This window comes from Sceloporus occidentalis, unplaced genomic scaffold, assembly GCF_023333645.1.
Source record: "Sceloporus occidentalis isolate IW3139 unplaced genomic scaffold, rSceOcc1.0.p SCAF_2, whole genome shotgun sequence".
Lineage (NCBI taxonomy): Eukaryota > Metazoa > Chordata > Lepidosauria > Squamata > Phrynosomatidae > Sceloporus > Sceloporus occidentalis.
In genome coordinates this window covers 164,581,740-164,600,976 of record NW_028316982.1, presented here as the reverse complement: position 1 = coordinate 164,600,976, position 19,237 = coordinate 164,581,740, and the positions used below count along the sequence as shown (strand labels likewise).

Below are 19,237 nucleotides of genomic sequence, written 5' to 3'. Positions count from 1 at the left end.
CTCAGCTATTTCTGTGCCAGCTTAAGAATGGAAACAGATGACTACATGTAGTAGCCAAATGAAATGTTTTATGCAGCATTACTAACACAGAGATGGTGGTGTCCAACACGCTGTAATTCAGATGTTTTGGACTTCAGACTGCACAATCCCCCAAAAGCACAGCCAGTGGTGAAATAGTATGGCAGTTTTAGTCCAAAACAGCTGGAGAGGCTCTTGTACCCCCTTTATAAACCCAACTTAAATATACAGGTATACACTCTTCTTTTAGGCAATTATAGTACTATTGAGATATTGTCTGAAGATAAAAGAAAGAATTGTTTTGGCCATTTGTCACCTTTTGCATATATTTAAATGTGGCATTTTTGTGTATTTGATTCCTCCTTGCAGGATATTTTGCCTTGTGTATCCTTTGCTGATGCAAAAAGTGTTAAATCCCTCTATCTTGGAAGAATGTTTAGTGGCACACCTGTTATCAGGCTACGTTTTAGGAGGAAACAGCCTACACGGTGAGAATTCATTTTTAATTGAAAGAGAATAGCCTCCTTTTTATGCCTAAACACATGATAAAGTAGGGTGAAATATCTTTCCATTGCAGTAACATAACTTCATTCTTTAGACTGAATTTTAGAAAGGGGAACTATGGCTGGAAAAACATAAAGTAGAAGTGGGTTTTGTTTGTTCTCTGCCTCGTTCTCTCTGCCTTTGTTCCCTTATTCAGCTTGGAATAAGGGCTAATGTGAGCATGAGGAAAGAGCAAGCTGTCTGCTTTGATTTGGGATTGGGCCTCCTTTCTCCTGCTGTCTGGCATAATAGTTTAATGTTTTAATGATTTTTCCACCATTCTTGGATAGAGTTAAAAATTGGGCTGGAAGAAAAGTTTTCTTTCTAATTTGACCTTAGGGCCATTCCCAGTCGGGACTCTGTCCTGGCAAGTTGGGGAATGTTTCTCAGTCATTGTGATTAAGACCACAAATGAAGTTTCTCCTGAGACACAAAATGATAGAATTTCTCCACTATGTATGTCACACTTGTGAACATTGAAATCAGTGGATATATGTTTGTCTGTCCTCAAGACTAATTTATCTGTCAGTGCATTGTCAATGAAGATATCCTATGCCACTTGAAAGTGTTAGGAACAGTCATGCCAATTGCAACATCATGCCACAATAAATTAGTCTTTTTAATGCTACTGGTGATTTTTCTATCATTTTTGCTGTACCACGCCCAATATCTTAGGCTGCAAGTTTAAGCACACTTAAAGTCTTATTGAATTTAGTGGGTTTGTTTTTGAGTAACATCCTTTACATCAACAATCAGGAATATTTCATCAGTCACCAGTGACTATGCTACCTAAGGCTGATGTGAGTTGTTCAGTTACATTTGGAGGACCACACATTTCCCACCCAGACTTTATACCCCTGAGTCGATCTTCATTTGGACTAATATGCCTTTATGTTCTCCATCTAAGGTCTTGCATACTGTTTGTATACTATTTGTGTATATGCCTTTTTGCACAAATTAAAAAAGAAGACTTGTTTGCAGGTTTTCCATGTGTGCAGTCTACATGCAGAGAGAGCAAGACAGTCAGAATGAGGCAGCTATCTTAAGAAGCATATTTGGGGGTGTCATGAGAGGGTAGCAAATTTTTCCCTATTTAATTTATTATTATTGTATTTTTATTACCTCTGAGCAGGTGGCTTGCAAGATTTTTACTCATAGGTGCCAAATAAATGTGACTCCTTGCATGCCTTGTTTTGGGTGGGTGCCATTTGTGTCTGCCTCAGGCAGCAAAATGTCATGATCCAGCCCAAGAAGAAATGGGTTGAATAGGGAACAGGACTAAGCCTCTGTCGTTCTTTAATGTCATGAATACTATTGACCCTCCTCATGGCTTCTCACCCACTGAGTGTGATTTTTTGCTTGTGGGAAGCCTGTACCTATGAACAAATAGTTTTCTACACAAGTTGGGCAGTTTTCTACATAAGTAGGAACACTGCATGATTAGGTATTGCAGTTGCTTGGAAGCCTACATGCATTCAACTATATGCGTGTTGGTTTCCCTTATGCAGACTTTACTTTTAATGTGTGGGCATCCAGGAGATGTGGCCAATGGCACACATGATATAGGTGGCAGGGGCAGCAGTCCTGTCCTGCTCTTCTGTTGTTTACATGTATCTTGTACATGTTAAGAGATCTGGAGAGATCTAGAGAGTATAACAATTTTCTTGCTTCTGATACCACAATTTGGGACTTCAAGTACAATTTTTAGATGTTGGAAAGCACCTAACATCCCCACACCAGCCTGTCATTTTTCCTCCTCCTCTTTCCCCCTTACACTGCTTACCATCTCCTGTTTTCCTTGTGCCACATCAACTAGTATGTATGCTTCAGTGTGCCTCTCTCACTTGCTGGTATAGCTCCCCATTTCCACTCCTTATGAAGCTTTGGACTATATTTGCTTTTTTCAGGTGCCAGTAAATGAGGGGAAAATATGGGGTTGATTGAAACCTCTCACAATTGTGTAGCTAACTCTTATGGAGAGAGGCTTCTTTGTCTTTAATAGAATCCATGTAAGTTTCTGTGGTTTCTTTTCACCCAAAAATTTACAAAAAATATTGATATTAATTTAGGGGTATGAATTGTGTCTGGCATTAACCGTGTCATTATTTATCATCTGTATATATGTCAGATGGTTATTAATTCTCTCAATTTAATGCTAGTTGCATGGAATGCACACTGGGTTTGATCCAGATTTATTCAATGGTACTTGCAATAGTAGATACATTAAAATCAAGGAAACCTAAGTTAACTGTGACTAATGTAAGTTCCATTGGTTCAAGTATGATTAAATATTGGTGTTTTCCCCCTCTGAGATGTACTGTATAACTCTATTTCTTTTGTTTTCTCTGTTTACCCATGTGATCAGACTTGTGGCTGAATTTGACTTCAGAACCTTTGATCCTGAAGGCATCCTTTTCTTTGCTGGAGGCCATCGAGATAGTACATGGATAGTCTTGGCTTTGCGCAATGGACGATTAGAGCTGCAACTCAAATACAGTGGAATAGGACGTGTGACCAGCAGTGGACCAGTTATCAACCATGGAATGTGGCAGACAGTGGGTATAGTACAGGCTGCTGTTCTCATCCCTATAACTCTTATGTCAGGTCAGCTCCATCCCTACTGAGTTTTTGATGGGCAGTGAAAAAATACTGAATATCAGTATTGTTTTAGATTCTTTTAAATTCATCTTTTAAATTCTGCTTTGATTTTACTTATTCTTTACTTATTCAGAATCTACCTTGCTTCAGGTCAGAGAAGGTGCCCCTTCTAATTTACAAGGATTCCCTCCCCCATGCAACAAGATCCCCTAATCCTCTGTGTAGTATTTTCAGGAAAAGTTGCTGTGGGAAGGAGGAGGTGGAAATCTAGTTGTATCTACATAATTTAATTGAATCCATTGTTTTACTTGTACATTGTTTTATAAGTTCCACATATCCTAACAGTTCTTATGGTGATCTTTGTATTTCCCAAAAGATGCTTTCTGAAATTACCAGTGATCTCCTATGCATATCATCTTAAAAGTAAGCAGCATTGAGCTCAATAGGACTATCTTATGTTTTAATACATAATTCTGTCTTATTTTTTCTGAAAGTTGGTATTAATTGATGACTTTCAAAATAAACCCTGATACCAAAGTTCTGTACATATCTATTACAAAGTAAGTTCCATGTAGTTATTTGGAATTCATACTTTGCAGTGGAGGATTAAACACAAAACTGCTTGTAAACTATAAACTAATAAACATAAAATTATGAAGTATTTGTTTTTTAAATGCATAAAATACTGAGACATTGAAAGAGTTTCCTTATTTTGTAAGGAAAATAATGGATAAAACACATCCTCAATGATGCTATTGCTAATATTTCCAGTTACACCCAACCATGTCTGGTTTAGTTCCTTTACTTTCACCAAAATAAATAATTTTCTCCATCTGGTTAAGCACTGTAAAATTTCAGAAAACCTGAGTTTAAAGTCTGCTTTCATGTAACCTTTTTAATGTACAATACATATATCATCAGCCTAAAAGCTGCAGGAAATAATTAAGGTTTGATTTCATGGCAGTTCCTAGAGTGATGTGGAATGTTGTGCTTGTCAACTGTATTTGTCTATTTGTCTAAATGTATTTATTTATAAATAGATATGACTTGAGTGGAAAATATCTACCACAGCTAACATGTATGGGCTTGTCAGTTACAGGAGTAAAACCAGAGCTTTAGGGTTGTATAACAGATTTTTTAAACTAAAAATCTCCTAACTCATTAAAATGTAATCCCAAATTTGAAAAAACAACAACATTACATTTATAAAAATAAATCTCCCAATCTGTTTATTGGACAAGTGAACAATTTGTGTGAAGATACTGTGGTCATATGGAGTATATATCAAATCCAGTGCTTATAAAACCAAATGTAAGAAATTTGAGCTGCAATTATTTTATAATTTGATGGAATTAGAAGAGCTTTTCTGATGGACTGGGCAACAGTTTTAATTCCTGTTATCTCCCCCCCCCCCCCACCAGAAATTGCTCTTTTCATTGCAGTGTTTTTCTTGATGACTTTTTATATGTATTCTACCTTGTGTTTGTGGGTTTTTTTAAAAAGAACTCCGCTGAACTCCACATGTTATTAAAAATTAGTGCTTCATGTAAAACCAGAGCTCATCAAGCATGAAGCAGAGCTCATCAGGCACAGCAGATGTTTATAGCTTTCTGATTCTTTCTTAGGGGCCTAAATGCCCTATAGGCACCAGATTCTGACCGATCTTGGAAGCTAAGCAGGGTTGGCCCTGGTTAGTACCTGAATGGGAGATTTCCAATGAATGCCTGCTGCTGTAGGCTATATTTCAGAGGAAGGAACTGACAAAGCCATGCCTGAGTATTCTTTGCCCAAGAAAACCTTATGAAATTCATAATGTCACCATAGGTCAATAGGCAACTTGAACATACAAAATACCTTCTTGCCATTTTTTGGTAAACATTTCATGACAAGTCATAGACCATGGGTATAATGTTTTCAGGCCTCTTTTCCCTTTAAACATTTTGGAGTTACACAGTCCTAAAAAGTGCTTCTATATCTTGCTTCCCACTATTAGTCACATTATTAGAGCATTATTTGATAGCCATTAGCAATTGCTCTATCACACATACATACATACACCATGTATATCATACACCATACTGTATATGTCATGCATATGCCATGTATGTAATAGGCCAGCAACATCATTAAGAGTGTGCATGTCTACATATGTGACACGCAGCAAATTCCAGGACACCAGTGTGTTTTGATTGCAAATCTAGAAAAAGACATTCATACTGTCTGGTGGTATATTCTGAATCCATATATGAACAGCTTCTAGATCCTGAGGTGGGGAGGGGGAAGCTTTTTGGAATGTTATCATTTCTATTAAGACTCTCAAATGTCAGAATTCTCCCAGACTAGATTTAGTGGCTTATGTGCAGTCTTGAAACATTAAAGACAATGAAAATTTACTTAAACTAGTTTATGAAATATGGGGTAGATTCCATCTTGTGAGTTACCATCTTCATATTAACCTCTTTGTATTCCTTCAGATATCGGTTGAAGAAATGGAGAGAAGTTTGGTTATAAAAGTCAATAAGGATGCTGTTATGAAGATAGCTATCTCAGGAGATCTGTTTACTTTGGACAGAGGTCTCTACCAACTAAATCTGACAGTGGGAGGTGTTCCTTTTAAGGCCAAAGATCTTGTTCAGCCTGTAAGTATTGTTCTCAGATATATATATATATATATATATATATATATATAGTACTCTGGTGACAGTGATGGCTAACTCATGAGTGGCCCCTGAATGTTACCTGCAGTAAGTTATTCCAACTTCTGTGCCCCAGGGTGACTCCACATTTCTGATGGCCCTCAAAAAAGATGCCCCTGCGTTTGGGGCACCCTCCCCATACTACAAGAATGGCAGTCATAGACACAGTCCTCTGGATCTGGGACTTTTTTCCTTAAAAGTTTCACCTGCCATTTAGTAACTGGAGAGAGCTGCCGTTGCTGTGTTTTATTTTTTGTTGTTTATTTGTTTTGAAGAGCCCCATGCCTTTTTGGGGATGAAGACAGGGTTTTTCTCAATCAGGAAGTGACCAGAAGTCCCTTCTGCTTTGGGAAAAAGATGCTTTTTTAATCTAAAATATTTGATTGGGGAATGTGTGGCAATTTACCCTTCTGGCTTCTAGGAGTGCAGGAGGGCTTTTTTGAGCAGTTAAAAAAACATTAACCAAAAGCTAGGGGTCTCATGCAGTTATACTGGGACCAAAAGCTGTCCAATGGCCACAGTTTGCCAGCCCTCCTATGTAACACATCAGCTTTGTGACCAGAAAGATGAAACGTGGTGTCAGTAGTGATAACTACAGCTGCTAGTAGTTACCACCCTGTCACCAGAAAAGGGAGAGGCTGCTATAATAACTACCTCTGGATACCCCCTACTCTCTCTCTTTCTGGCAGCAGTGTAACTTCTGCTGTACCAAAAAAAAAAAAAAAAAAAAAGTACACTCAAACACTTTAAAACTTCAGGGCTTTTTAAAACCCACAACCTCATTCCAAATAAACTAACAATTCAAGGTAAATCAGTATGCCAAAGGCTTTTGTAGCAGCTTTTAGACTAACTGAAAAAAATTAGTTGCATGAGCTTTCATAGACTTGAGCCTACTTCCTCAGATGCATGTCTATGAATTCAATGCATGGTAACTTTCCTTTATCTTGTTAGATCAATCCCCGACTTGATGGCTGTATGAGGGGATGGAATTGGTTGAATGGAGAGGATATGACTATACAAGAGACGGTGAAACTTAATGATAAGATGCAGTGCTTTGCAGTTGCAGGAAGAGGATCTTTCTATCCTGGCAATGGTTTTGCTGTCTTTAATCTCAGTTATGGTAGGTGTTTGGTTTTTGGGAGGGAGGGAACTTCTTTATAGAAACTGTAGTTACATGTTCATTTTAATTTTCTCTGGAGAAGAAATTGAGTTAATGGCTTGTGGTATGGAAAAGGAAGGAAGTAATAGACCTACATTAAAATTACAATAGCCTTGAAGTGTACAAGTTCAAATGATACAAAGGAAGTTGAATAAGAGGTTCATGCAATAATAGATATACTATTCCAGCTTAAAACCTCATGTAGTATATGCAGCTCTGGCTTATTTTTTTTGCGTTTTGCACTTTTAACAGTACATTTTTATCCCTCACAAATATAAAACACCCACATTTCACTTTGGGCTTCTTTCATTTAGACCACTGTCTGTCATGATTTGTTGCCTGGAGAGAAATTCACTAATGTAATATGAAGAGTCATATCCTCTTATCAGCCTTTTGGCTCTGTTGATTAGGCCCAGAGTCAGTGTGGTCACCTTTTCAATGCCACGTGCTTCATTTTGGCTAAAAATACCGTGTAGGACAGCAGAGGATAAATGAAAGGCAGACATGAACAGACACACACTTTCCAACCTAGGTTAACATTTGTTTTTGCTACTTGAGCAATACCATTTGAATGTAATTTCAGTGTTACTTACAAAGAGGAAGTAACATTTTACAGGGATGCAGGGGGGATGGCATAATCAAGAAGAAACAGAAGGATTGCTCTTCCTAAGGAGCAAGGGAAGGTTGAAGCACCCAACATTCTGAGTCTGTTGTACTAAAATCCAACTCTCCTGGACATTGAATTTATCCACAGGATCAAACTGAAAAGCCTCACATGTTAAATCAGAAGTTGATAGAATACTGATGTATTTGAAGAGGCAAAGCAAAAGAAAAGCAACTTAAAATATAGGATATCTGTGAAAATTTATTTACATGCAGCTGTAGTTCATTTCTGTAGAACAAATACTTTTAAAAAATCAGAGACGTAGCCGTGCTAGTCTGGAATATCAGTTTACAAAGGGATTTTGCACACGATTTGAGACTGAGTGAAAGAAATTGCAGCATGAGTTTTCATTGACTTGGTCTACATGAATCTATGGATGTAAACCAAGACTGCCCCAAAGAGTCACCCCTGACAAAGCCAGCAACCACATGCCACAGCCCCAATCCACCTTTTTGCTAGCTGAAAAAGGAGTAGCAAAAAGCTGGCTTTTCTGCTTCGCTATGGCAGGAAGCTGGCTTTAAGGTACTCTTGTGGCATGCAGCATGTAAATGCTGCACTGCTGGAGCTCCCAGAAGCCGGCCCACATATGGGTGTCTGCCCAGCTTGAAGCCAGCTACCTGTCATCTTGGGGACATGCGTTGTCTGTATGCCATGCCCCCAAGACACCCGGAAAGCAGCTTTTTATGGTGGTCTGTTTTGCACCTGTCTACGAAAGCTCATGCTACAACTTCTTTCACGCAGTTAGTCTCAAAGCTGCTGCAAGATCCCTTTGCATTAAAAGAGGGTTGGGTTTCTTTTTTGTTTTGTTTTGTTTTCACAGGAACACAGGATAGCTATATTGGGTCAGTCATTGGTCTGTCTAACAGATAGACTCTTATACTATATTATCTACTCTGGTTGGCAGCAGCTAGCTATCATAAGTTAAAGGATATATTGGTATCTTATACATGTGTGCCAGAGTGGGAACTGTGTAGCCTGTGTGTTGTTTTCAGCCCTAAATCCCTCACTAAATAGCTTTTTAAAATCTGAGGTTGTTATACTTTTTTTGTGGTAGCCAAATAGCCAAAAGCCCTTCAGCCCAAGAGGCAACATGGTTGCCCAGAATGGTAACACCCTGTGGCCCTCTGGACTTGCAGATGAGCTAAAAACCAGGCAGTATGGCATTCCTCTCTCCAGAAAATCATTAAATCTACCTTCAACACTTTGCTCCAATTTTTCTGCCACTTTCTGTTTTTAAATTAGGACACCGGAAGTTATCAGTCAAACCTCTTCTAGTTAGTGCAGTTTGCACTTACCTGGGAATAAGTCGTACTGAAATCAGTGAGGCTTACTACTCAGTAGCAACACCTAAGATTGCACTGTGATGGGACAAATTTCTTCATTTAATTAATTGTTTGCTTAGGACTGGTGATCAGTTGAATAGTTACTTATTAGTACCATTTTTATACCAAAAGTCTCTCATATGGCTATGTCGATAAAGTAGGAATCTTCTCTCCAGGAATGCTGCCCCATCCAATTCAGCTGATTTTGCCCCTCTTATCCCCATGTCACTTTTTACAGCTGACAGGAATTGAATGGGAACCAATAGTTTGCCTATTTAATACAGTGAAGGCACTGGAAATCCTTTCATGACCCAGCAGGGAATGTTGGAAACTGCCATTAGGTTGTCTGTTTTAGCAAAATCTTCAGTCTCCAGCAATATGAGATTTCTTAGTTTTTTTAAAAAAAAATATGGAATCTTCCATTTTGACAGTAGTGTTTAAAATTTTCTCTGTTCTATTACCCATTTGGAGAATGTGTTTTTTGATGACAGTTACGGGCTGTGCAGACTAGTGAGAAAGGCTGGCATGTGGGTAGAGTTGGGGCATAGCGTCCCCAAGATGCACGCCTGACTTGAGGAGAGAAGAGACTGCAGTCAAGAAATAAGAAGACTAGGAATGAGGAGGGCAGCTATGAAAGAACTGGAAAAGATATTGCAGAGCAAAGCCATACAACTAAGCATGAAAGTCAGAATCATTCACGCCATTGTTTTCCCAGTTATGATGTACGGATGTGAGAGCTGGACAGTGAAGGAAGAAGATAGAAAATCAACTCATTTGAAATGTGGTGCTGGAGAAGATACCATGGACGGCCAAGAAGACAAATAAATGGGTTCTTGAGCAGATCAGACCAGGACTCTCCTTGGAAGCAAAGATGATCATGTTGAGACTATCGTATTTTGGCCACATAATGAGAAGGCATGGATTAGAAAAAAACAATAATGCTAGGAAACGTAGAGTGTAGAAGAAAGAGAGAAAGGCCACAAACCGGATGGAGAGACTCAGTGAGGGGGGTTATGGGCAAAGACAGGGATTCTTGGAAGTGTCTCATCCATAGAGTCACCATAAATCGGAACCAACTCAAGGGCAGCTAACAACAACAAATATGTGAACAAACCAGGGAAAATATAATTTAATTTTCTTTTATGAGAAAATCTATATCTAGATGTATGCCATAACAACAAGAAACAATATGCACTAAATAAAGATATATACACTTTTGCCCAGGTTTATGGTTCCCATTTTCAAAACTGTCTGTCTGTGTGTGTGTGTGTAGTGCTAGCGTAGTATCAATTTACAAATCATGACACTAAAGTAAGTGAGAATAAAACCCAGATAAAGTGGAATGTATTGTGTTTATATCTGTTTTGCAATGGTTTTTGCGGGAATGCTTGGGTCACTTGAAATTGGATCACTCAATTATTTCCGACAGCTCAAGGCTGATACTGAAACCATATGAAAGCCATTGAAATCATATGACAATTAAGAGCCCTGTTTGATAGAACCTGGCAAGTCTTTCTCCTGGATAAGAAGCTTGACCATAGTCATAGTGCTTTCTGTGAAATTGATAAAATGAAGATGTTAAAATAGTTTTGTGTGGCAATACCAAGTACTTTTTATTTATTATTTTATTTATTTAAATAAATGTAAGTTAAACAGAAGGGCTAAAACAATATGAAGTAGAAAAGATTAAATAAGCATTAAACCATCAATTTTCATTAACATGCTCATTTTAAACTTTTATTATTTTACTTCTAAACTTTTTTGTTTTTTTTAATTTAAACATTTAATCTTTTAATTGTTTTATACAGTTCTCTTATTTGTACAAACATCCACTCCTGCCTCAGAAAACTTAACTGTTGCATAGTTGTTTAATTTGTTTTGCTTTCTTTCTATAGCCAAACCACTTGACAGCAATGAAACCAGGAAACAATGGGAAGTAAAAGTAAACATTTTAATTCGGCCAGTCACAGATACTGGGGTACTCTTTGCTCTGGTCAGCACTGAAGCCACAGTCCCATTGTCAGTGGCTCTGATCGATTATCATTCCACAAAGAAACTTAAACAACAGGTAAATATGTAAATATATATTCAGTAACTTTTTTAAAGTTTGCAATTTGTATAATATCTCAGTCTGTAGGAAATTTAGGGATTGAAATAGTTCATGCCGACCAAAATCACAATTCAGTTGTAAATAAACAATTATTAAGTAGTTACCTAGTTTGTGCCTGACTGGTAGAGATTTTAGTTTAATTACTCTTATTAAGTCAGTGGAAGAGGAGAAGCTTAACGTTGGCTGGGTTTTAGCTAAAACAGGTCAATACCTTTAGCTCTTTGTTAAGAACCGTATAAATAAAAGGAAAAAGAGTAATATAGCTAGGATTTAGCCCAGGACTGAAGGCCTGAAAATTGTTGAGGTGCAAGAACTGCATGTAATGCCACTCATTGCTTTTTCTATAATAATCTGCAACCTGGCAGATATGTTTCTCTGGGCCTCTCTGCCCCATACATGGAAAGATATTGTGTATGCTATGTACTTTCAAGTTGCTTTCAATTTATGGTGATCCTAAGGCAAACCTATAATGAGTTTATCTTAGCAAGATGTGTTCAGAGGAGGTTATCCAGACAAGCCTTTTTCAGTAACAGTCACCACAGCCTCCTTTAGGTGGGATGGAAACCTCCCTTGCTGCAGTGAGGCATTCACCACTCTCCTTATCCACTTGGCCAGTCCCCTTCTAGCTGCTTTCAGGAGCCAGGTAGGGCAAGGATGAAGTATGTTCTCCCTTCTCCAAGGAGCCTGTCCACATCCTTAGGCTGCCCAATCTGAAATGTATCCAGTAATACAGGTATCAAAATTACATTCACTGAACCTGTCAACTACAGCTGCCAAATCAGAACGGTTCCAAGCAATTTTGTCTGCAAAGTGTCTTGCAAATTCTTCACACAAGCTGTTGAGTGGTCTTTATTTTCTTCTTGTGGGTCAGAGTGTAAAAGGTCCCTGACCACTCGAGACAGCTCAGCTGGATGACACTGTGCAGACCAGTGGTGGCAGAGAAGAATAACGTCTGTTCTGCCACAGTCACCACGGCCTAGACCTTCCAGTCAGCTCTAGCTCAGTTTGGTTGGACTCACTCTCAGTCTTCCGCCATCATCGCTCTAGTCTCCATTCCACTCATTTCATCACTGCCAGCTTCCTGGTGAACAAGGGGCTCATTTGCTTCCACTTCGTGGGAGGGGATTAGAACACAATTAGGAGCAATCATGTCCATTGTCCTGGACATTTCTCTTTTCCAGAGATCAGGCAAGGATTTTATTGCCTTGTGGTTAATTTCAAAGGAAACATTTCATAGCTTTTCCTGTGAATGAGGACAACAAAGTGCCACTAGATGTCCCCTGCCATATTTACTGATCTATATGTTTATTAATAAAATCTTTTAAGTGCCTTAACTATTTTTAAAATTACAGAGAATGGTTTGTTGTTGTTTTTTATAAGTGTATACAGCTTACATTTTCCATTTTGTTCCTTATTCTCCCTTGGCTGTTCAGTTTATCGTCTTGGCAGTTAGGAATACAGTGGTATGCAGACTGGCAGTAAGCATTTGTGATGAACAGGAACACTTGGTTGACATTTCCATCAGCAAGGGCCAGATATTGCTGACAGTGGATGGGACTGCAGGACAAAGTGAACTCAGCCATTCACAGCTAGAAGATAAGCTGTCTGTCTTGGATGATTACCTGCAGTCATCAGTCAAAACCTATGTGGGAGGATTGCCAGGCAAGTATCCATTATTGCAGTCCAGAATGTAGATGCTTTATATTGTTGCTGGCTGTTGAGAAAGCAGGCAGTGGAAACTGGTGTTCTGTCCTAAACAGACTAAGAAAACCCCTTATTTATAGTCAGGGTTTTGTGGGGATCATTTAAAATTACAATGCAATGGAAGGGTCCTGCCTCCTTGCACAGAGTGAAATGCAACTGAACCTGCAAATGTTATGTTGTTGTTGCTAGTACTGGCAGTGGTGGTTATGATGGTATGCTTGTGTGTGTGTGTTAATGAGGAAAGAGTGCGAAAGTCATCTATTCCCATAGAGACGGGGTAGGCAACTTGTGGTCTTCCAATTCTTTTTAGATTGCAACTGCTGTCAACTAACACCATCTGGAGAACAACACATTCTCCAGCCCTAAATTAGTTGGGGTGGGGGTGTTACACTGTATTGCCTCCAGTACTCTTATTTCAGGCCGACATGCAATATATGAAGGTTGAAGGTAAGGCAGCGCACAGGAATATTAATGTAGAACAGTCTACCATTTATAGTTTGTTCATGAAGGAGCAAAGAACAAATTGCACCAGAAATATTGCACTACACACATTTGGTGTTACATAGGTGCCCCGTCGAAGGCTATTAGCACTTCCCTAACATTCTAACATGATAGCATAGAATGAGGACCATTCACCTAGTTTACTTGTTTCCAATCATTAGTTTACATTGTGAGTCGAAGGCTTTCATGGCCGGCATCCATAGTTTTTTGTGGGTTTTTCGGGCTATGCGGCCATGTTCTGTAAGAGTTTTTTCCTGACATTTTGCCAGCATCTGTGGCTGGCATTTTCATGCCAGCCACAGATGCTGGTGAAATGTCAGGAATAAACTCTTATAGGACATGGCCACATAGCCCAAAAAACCCACAAAAAACTATTAGTTTACATTGTTTTCAGTCAATAGAATCCTGCTATTCCTTTAAGATTGTTATTTTGTCTAGCACTCAGAAGAGACTGGAGTATTTCAACAACGTTCTGCTATTCTTACCAAAGTATTGCAAGTTGATATCATTTTCTGTTAAATTTAGTTCCCAAGCCTATTCATACAATCACTGGGTATATGCTGGCCATAAAATTTGTCATTTCTCAATCCATAGTGAAGACTGTATTGTGTGTGGCGGCACCACAGACAAGGTTTTTATATGGGTCTCATCCATCAAGCAAACAGTAATTTCCTCCCTATCCCACCAGCAGATGTCTGCTAGTTGCTTTGTAGATGCTGACTTGGGCAAACATCAGTCTGTGTGAACTGTGCTAGCTCAGATATTGGAACAGAATCCTGAAATGGTTTAAGAAGCAGATTCAAACATTCAGATGTGCTTATTGCCAGGTTTTTGTGTTGTTGTTGCTTTGGCTGCTGCAGCCTTATGACAATAAAGGCACATTGGGGAGCAGTACTGGCATTGCATTCCCAGAACTGCTAAATCTTAGCTTCATTGTACCACCCTGGTAGCTCCAGCTGCAATCCTAAAATGATATCCTACATGACATTAGCATCAGGCAAGTCTATACAGACCAAAAAACAACAACCCACTCTTCAGTCATCTTTTCTCTTTAATACAAGGAGCTGTTGTGTATTTTGTCCACATGACAAATTCCACCTGGCTACATAGAGATAAAGAGCATTATACTGTCACAGATTATTAAAGATGCCTCATATACTTCTTATATGCACTTGTTGAACATAGGCACTCTCCTTTTCCACAACTATATACATTAATATAAACCAAAATCTGTTCGTATAAAAAAAATTGTACCGATGGGCAGCACTCCAAGTATCCATCCCCATTCCTGCACAAATGTGGCCTACCTTGAAGGTTATACAGAAATGATTCATTCAAGCATCCTACGTCATGTATATATTTTATGTTGCTTCATACATTACTGTACTAGTCTTTTTAAAATGATTGCATTAAAGGCTTGCAAGTTGTAAAGCTGCATGGCAAACACAAAATTTAAGGGGGGAGGGGAGGAAGATTGTTAAAATGAGTATGTAGCACCAGAAATAATTTTCTTAACATGCATGCTAGCTGTTGAATTATTTTGATTGCTCTAATAGAACATACAAACACATACACACTTATATTTTTAAGCTAAAAGACTTTTCTCAGTTAATGTTGCACCATGCTCCTCCCTCTCCCTCTTGTTTTTGTCTTCTGAAAGATCAAATCTTAAATTATCAGCTTGTAGAAAAACAAGACCTAAGATATCTTGGTTTGCTGAGAAATCCTTTGCACTGGAGAAACAGAATGGAAATACCAACATATGTCTCTGCTCAAATGTTTCTTGCCCCACCTTACCAAAATATTTGTGCAGTTCAGCTGTTTTTCTCCCACCAGTCAGTCTTTCTGATAAGTGCAAAGTTCTTGACTCTCTCTGGCCTGCACGAAAAGCCTAAAAATGAAGCTTCATACTGTTATGTTTACTTGAAAGAGGGCATTGCTTGCAATAGGACCAGTACATATGGTTCATTTATTTCCATATAAAGCTGCTACAGTGTTGAGATACCCTTTAGAAATCAGAGACTGTGGAAAATTGGGTAGTGATCCAGTGGGTGCTTTTATGTGGTAGCACTATGGCTTTTGAATGTCCTTCCCGGGTCATTCTTTTTCCAACAGTCTGATAACTTTCTGGCATCAATTTAAGATCTTTTAATTTTTCCCAAGCCTCTTAGATATCTGTTTTTAATAGCTCTTATAATCTTCCTTGGATCTGGCTAAGGCTAACATTTGTTTAAATGTGACATGTTTTGTTTTGTTTGGTGGTTTTAAATATTGTTTTGGGAACCAGGGATGGAGATCAGAACTGAAATGTAAAATAAATGTATGTGAATCATCTACCAAACAGGCTAGCACTAAATCTGGAGGGGTTGCATTGTGTTAATAGGTTCCTTTTTCTTTGGTTTGATGTTTAATGCAGCCCAGTAAAGAACCTTTGCCAAAGAGTTAAATAGTAGGCCTTAACTATTGGGAATGGCCCACACAATTCATTAAGGAATTCAGTTTTCCTACGAGTTTGGTCCTATAAAATCAAACCTCATCTAAGTAAAACAACAACACAGAAATCCTTTGTCTCATTAGTTGTTGCTTTCCATCTTTATTTTAGGTAAAGTTCCTTTAACATCTGCTAAAAAAATCATTGGTGTCTTTGACTTTTGCTAGAATAGTTTTAACATATTAAATGACAAAAATATAACCATACTGATAAATCCAAGTTGTTATACACCCCTAAACCTATGGATTTTAAAATTATGTTTTTCTGCAAGAAAAGTCTCTGGTGATTTCCTCAAATCAATGTATGTTATGATTGCTGACTTAACAGGAACATTTTGGTTGTGCTATTTGGCATCCTCTGGGGTTTGGTTCCAGGACCCCCCACCCCACCCCCCGATACCAAAAGCTGTGGATGCTCAAGTCCCATCAAATACAGTGACATAGTAAAATGGTGTCCCTTATATAAAACAGCAAAACCAAGGTTTGTTTTTAGGAATTTATATATTTTGGGAATATTTACCAGCTGTGGATAGTTGAATCCATGGATAAAGACTCTATGAATATGGAGGGCTGACTTTATAGAGAGGTTTTCATGACCTCCAGAACCCAGACAACAAAAGCCTTGTTCCATTCCACTTACTGTGCAGCCTGAACCAGTCCCAGAAATTCTGCCTTTAGCAGGGGTCTAGACTGCAGGAATTAACAGGCGATGGTTTTCTTTACACCGTGAAAAGGCTCACTGCTTATTCTTGCAAATCAAACGTTGCTTCATGGGCTTGGTTACAGAGTGTGGTTCAGAAGCCGACTCCATAGTGCACACAGGCATATGTGGCTACAAAAGTGATTCTCTGTAGGTTAAATTGCAGGTGAATTGTGCAGTAGTAGTAGTAGTAGCAGTAGCAATAATGTTGACATGAGCTGATTTCTTCTAAAATCCTGTCTCTCTCTTCCTGCTTCAGTGTTTACTTGGATACTGGTAGGCATCTAAAACAAGATTTTTACCACTTCCAACAAAGCTTTAATCAAAGATGTATAAACAACATATTACCTTGAGCTTCATTAATGCATCTTGTCTTTAGTGGCTTTTACCATTGCAGTTGACTCCTTATAATTGTAAGGCAGATAAACATTTCCATAGGTTCTATTCATATTCTGTGTCTGACAGGCTGGCTTTCTCTCTAGCAACCACCAAATAAGTGTATTATCTTACATTTGTACGTGTAAGATCTTGTACATGTTAATGCCTGTTCTGGCATTCTCGCTAGAACAAGAAAAGCTACTTTTTCCTGGTGCCCCAGTGCCACATGTGAGATATATTGAAATGTATGTCTACCTTTGTCATTACACTGGCCTAGATAGTTGTTTTGGATTTTATATCCCCCAAAGCTTGGTGGGTGTGGGTGTGTGTGCAAACCATTTCTGCAGTTATAAATCAATTAGTTCTGAGTTTGGGGCAATTCAAACTGAATCCAGCATGGCAAGCAGAATAGAAACACATTATACTGTAGTTTAATTATCTATCAGGTAATTACACTACAATATAAGTCATCCCTGCCCTGCCCTATAATGGTTATTCTAGGCCTTCTGCCCCTTCCAGATATCAGGGAGCACCTTTCCTAGATTGAATGGTAACCTATATCAATGCAGATCTTTCTGAAAGGCAAGGGCCCAGCTGGATTAACTTGCCTTGGTGCTAAAATGTACCTAAAGATTAAAGAAGGACTGGAACAAAAATTGAAAAAGAAAGAAACAGTGAAAGACTACTACTCAGAACAAAATTTCTAATTCTTTATACATGGAAAGAGAAACTGACTTAGGCCCAGTACAGACGGGTACTTTGCACCGGTCTGGGGCCGATACAAGGGCTCCATATAGCTGGGCGTCCATATGCGCCCAGCCCTTCTAGCGGAGCCTGTGCGCCATCTTGTTAGTGCCCCACCCACACAGGGCTTGTGACGATGTGTGTGTGTCCATGTGCCCAAACATCTCTGACCTGAAGAGGCGTGATAAAGGTGCGTGTGCGTGCTTCATTATCGTGCCCCTTCCAGGAAGCTGCTTTCAGCACCTTCTTTTTGCTCCTGAGAGGGAGTGCATCGTTTCTGCACCATTTGGTTGCTGTGGCAACGATGTGGGGCAAACATGAGCGGCACAGAGCTGCCCGTCTGTGGAGCTCCTTAGTTCCTTCTTGTGGATGTTTTCCCTGATTTATGCAGCATTTTTCTTCAGTTAGTTAGTCACAGACCCACAGAGTGCTAAAAGAAACAACATTGAATTGTTTTGTTTTGAAATTTTAAAAGAATGAAGAACTTGACAGCAATATTTACTGAAGATGTTTTCCTTCTCTTTTCTTTATAAAAAAACAACAACAGATGTTCCTGTCACTGCAACTCCAGTCACCGCTTTCTACCGTGGCTGCATGACAGTGAAACTTGACAAGCAACCTTTGGATCTAGATGAGGCTGTGTACAAGTCCAGTGACATCACATCTCATTCTTGTCCTCCAGTAAAGACAGATCAATAGAAGCACACACATGCGCGCAAGATTTATATTCCAAAAAAGTCAGTTTTGATGCTTATAAATTATTCAGACTTCCAGCACTGCGTGTATAGTTCTCTTGAACACTGAAGTTATGTAGGAGCTACTGAAACTGAAATGTCAGATTAATTATTGAAATATTTCTTTGCTTGGGAAAGTTTAAAATGTGTAATATATTTGTAAATAGTTGAAAAGACTAATATTATTAACCCAATGCTGCAAATTATTGCATAAGGTGAGTGGTGAAGAGACAGATCGTATCTGTCATGTGACAACTGGAAATATATTTTGAGTGGACTGGAAGATTTAAAATTATGTATTTTTTTATTACCAAATGCTCCTTCCTGACTTACCAAATATGAAAAAATAAAAACCTTTTTTTGAATTAGTTGAAGCAAGGACAGCCTCTGTTCTGGGTGGAGTTTCATTTTACATTGCTTTTGCTCCTATGCTGTTTAATTATAGTTTTGGAATTAGTACAGTTTTATATGAAAGATTAGTTCATTAGTTATCCAGTATTTGCTTTCCCAATCAGAGTACATAATTTCTTTTTTCTAAAAAAATCTGGGTGCTGTACACTTTTCTGTGACTTTTGAAGCAGCTGTTGAAAGATGGAACAGCAAAAGCACAAATGACATGGGGCTCTATATTTTGCTAATTTGTGCTCAGTGGATAAGCATAAAGATTTACAATTACATTGAAAATACAAGAAAATACAAGAGGGGGGTAGACTAATAAGTTAAAGATACAGTAAAGAAAGGAAGAACGTGGAAGAAAAGAAGGGGACAATTTTATAGGACTTTGAATATCAGGATATAAAAAATTATTGAAGACAAACTGGAACTGGGAAGGGGGAATTAAAGGAGCTACGTCCTGTTTGTTATTTTCCTCTTTTT

The 19,237-nt window shown here is 38.6% G+C and overlaps 1 protein-coding gene across 1 annotated transcript in view; it reads left to right on the top strand.

The window, feature by feature from the left end:
* Window positions 1–18,715, top strand: part of GAS6 (growth arrest specific 6) — a 67,094-nt gene extending 48,379 nt beyond the window's left edge. The window contains exons 9-15 of the mRNA XM_089511333.1: window positions 388–506; window positions 2,927–3,116; window positions 5,634–5,798; window positions 6,807–6,975; window positions 10,896–11,068; window positions 12,544–12,772; window positions 18,175–18,715. Of these exons, the coding sequence (XP_089367459.1) occupies window positions 388–506; window positions 2,927–3,116; window positions 5,634–5,798; window positions 6,807–6,975; window positions 10,896–11,068; window positions 12,544–12,772; window positions 18,175–18,326 (1,197 nt within the window). The 3' untranslated portion in view covers window positions 18,327–18,715. The remainder of the gene's footprint in view (window positions 1–387; window positions 507–2,926; window positions 3,117–5,633; window positions 5,799–6,806; window positions 6,976–10,895; window positions 11,069–12,543; window positions 12,773–18,174) is intronic.
* Window positions 18,716–19,237: the final 522 nt, after the last annotated feature.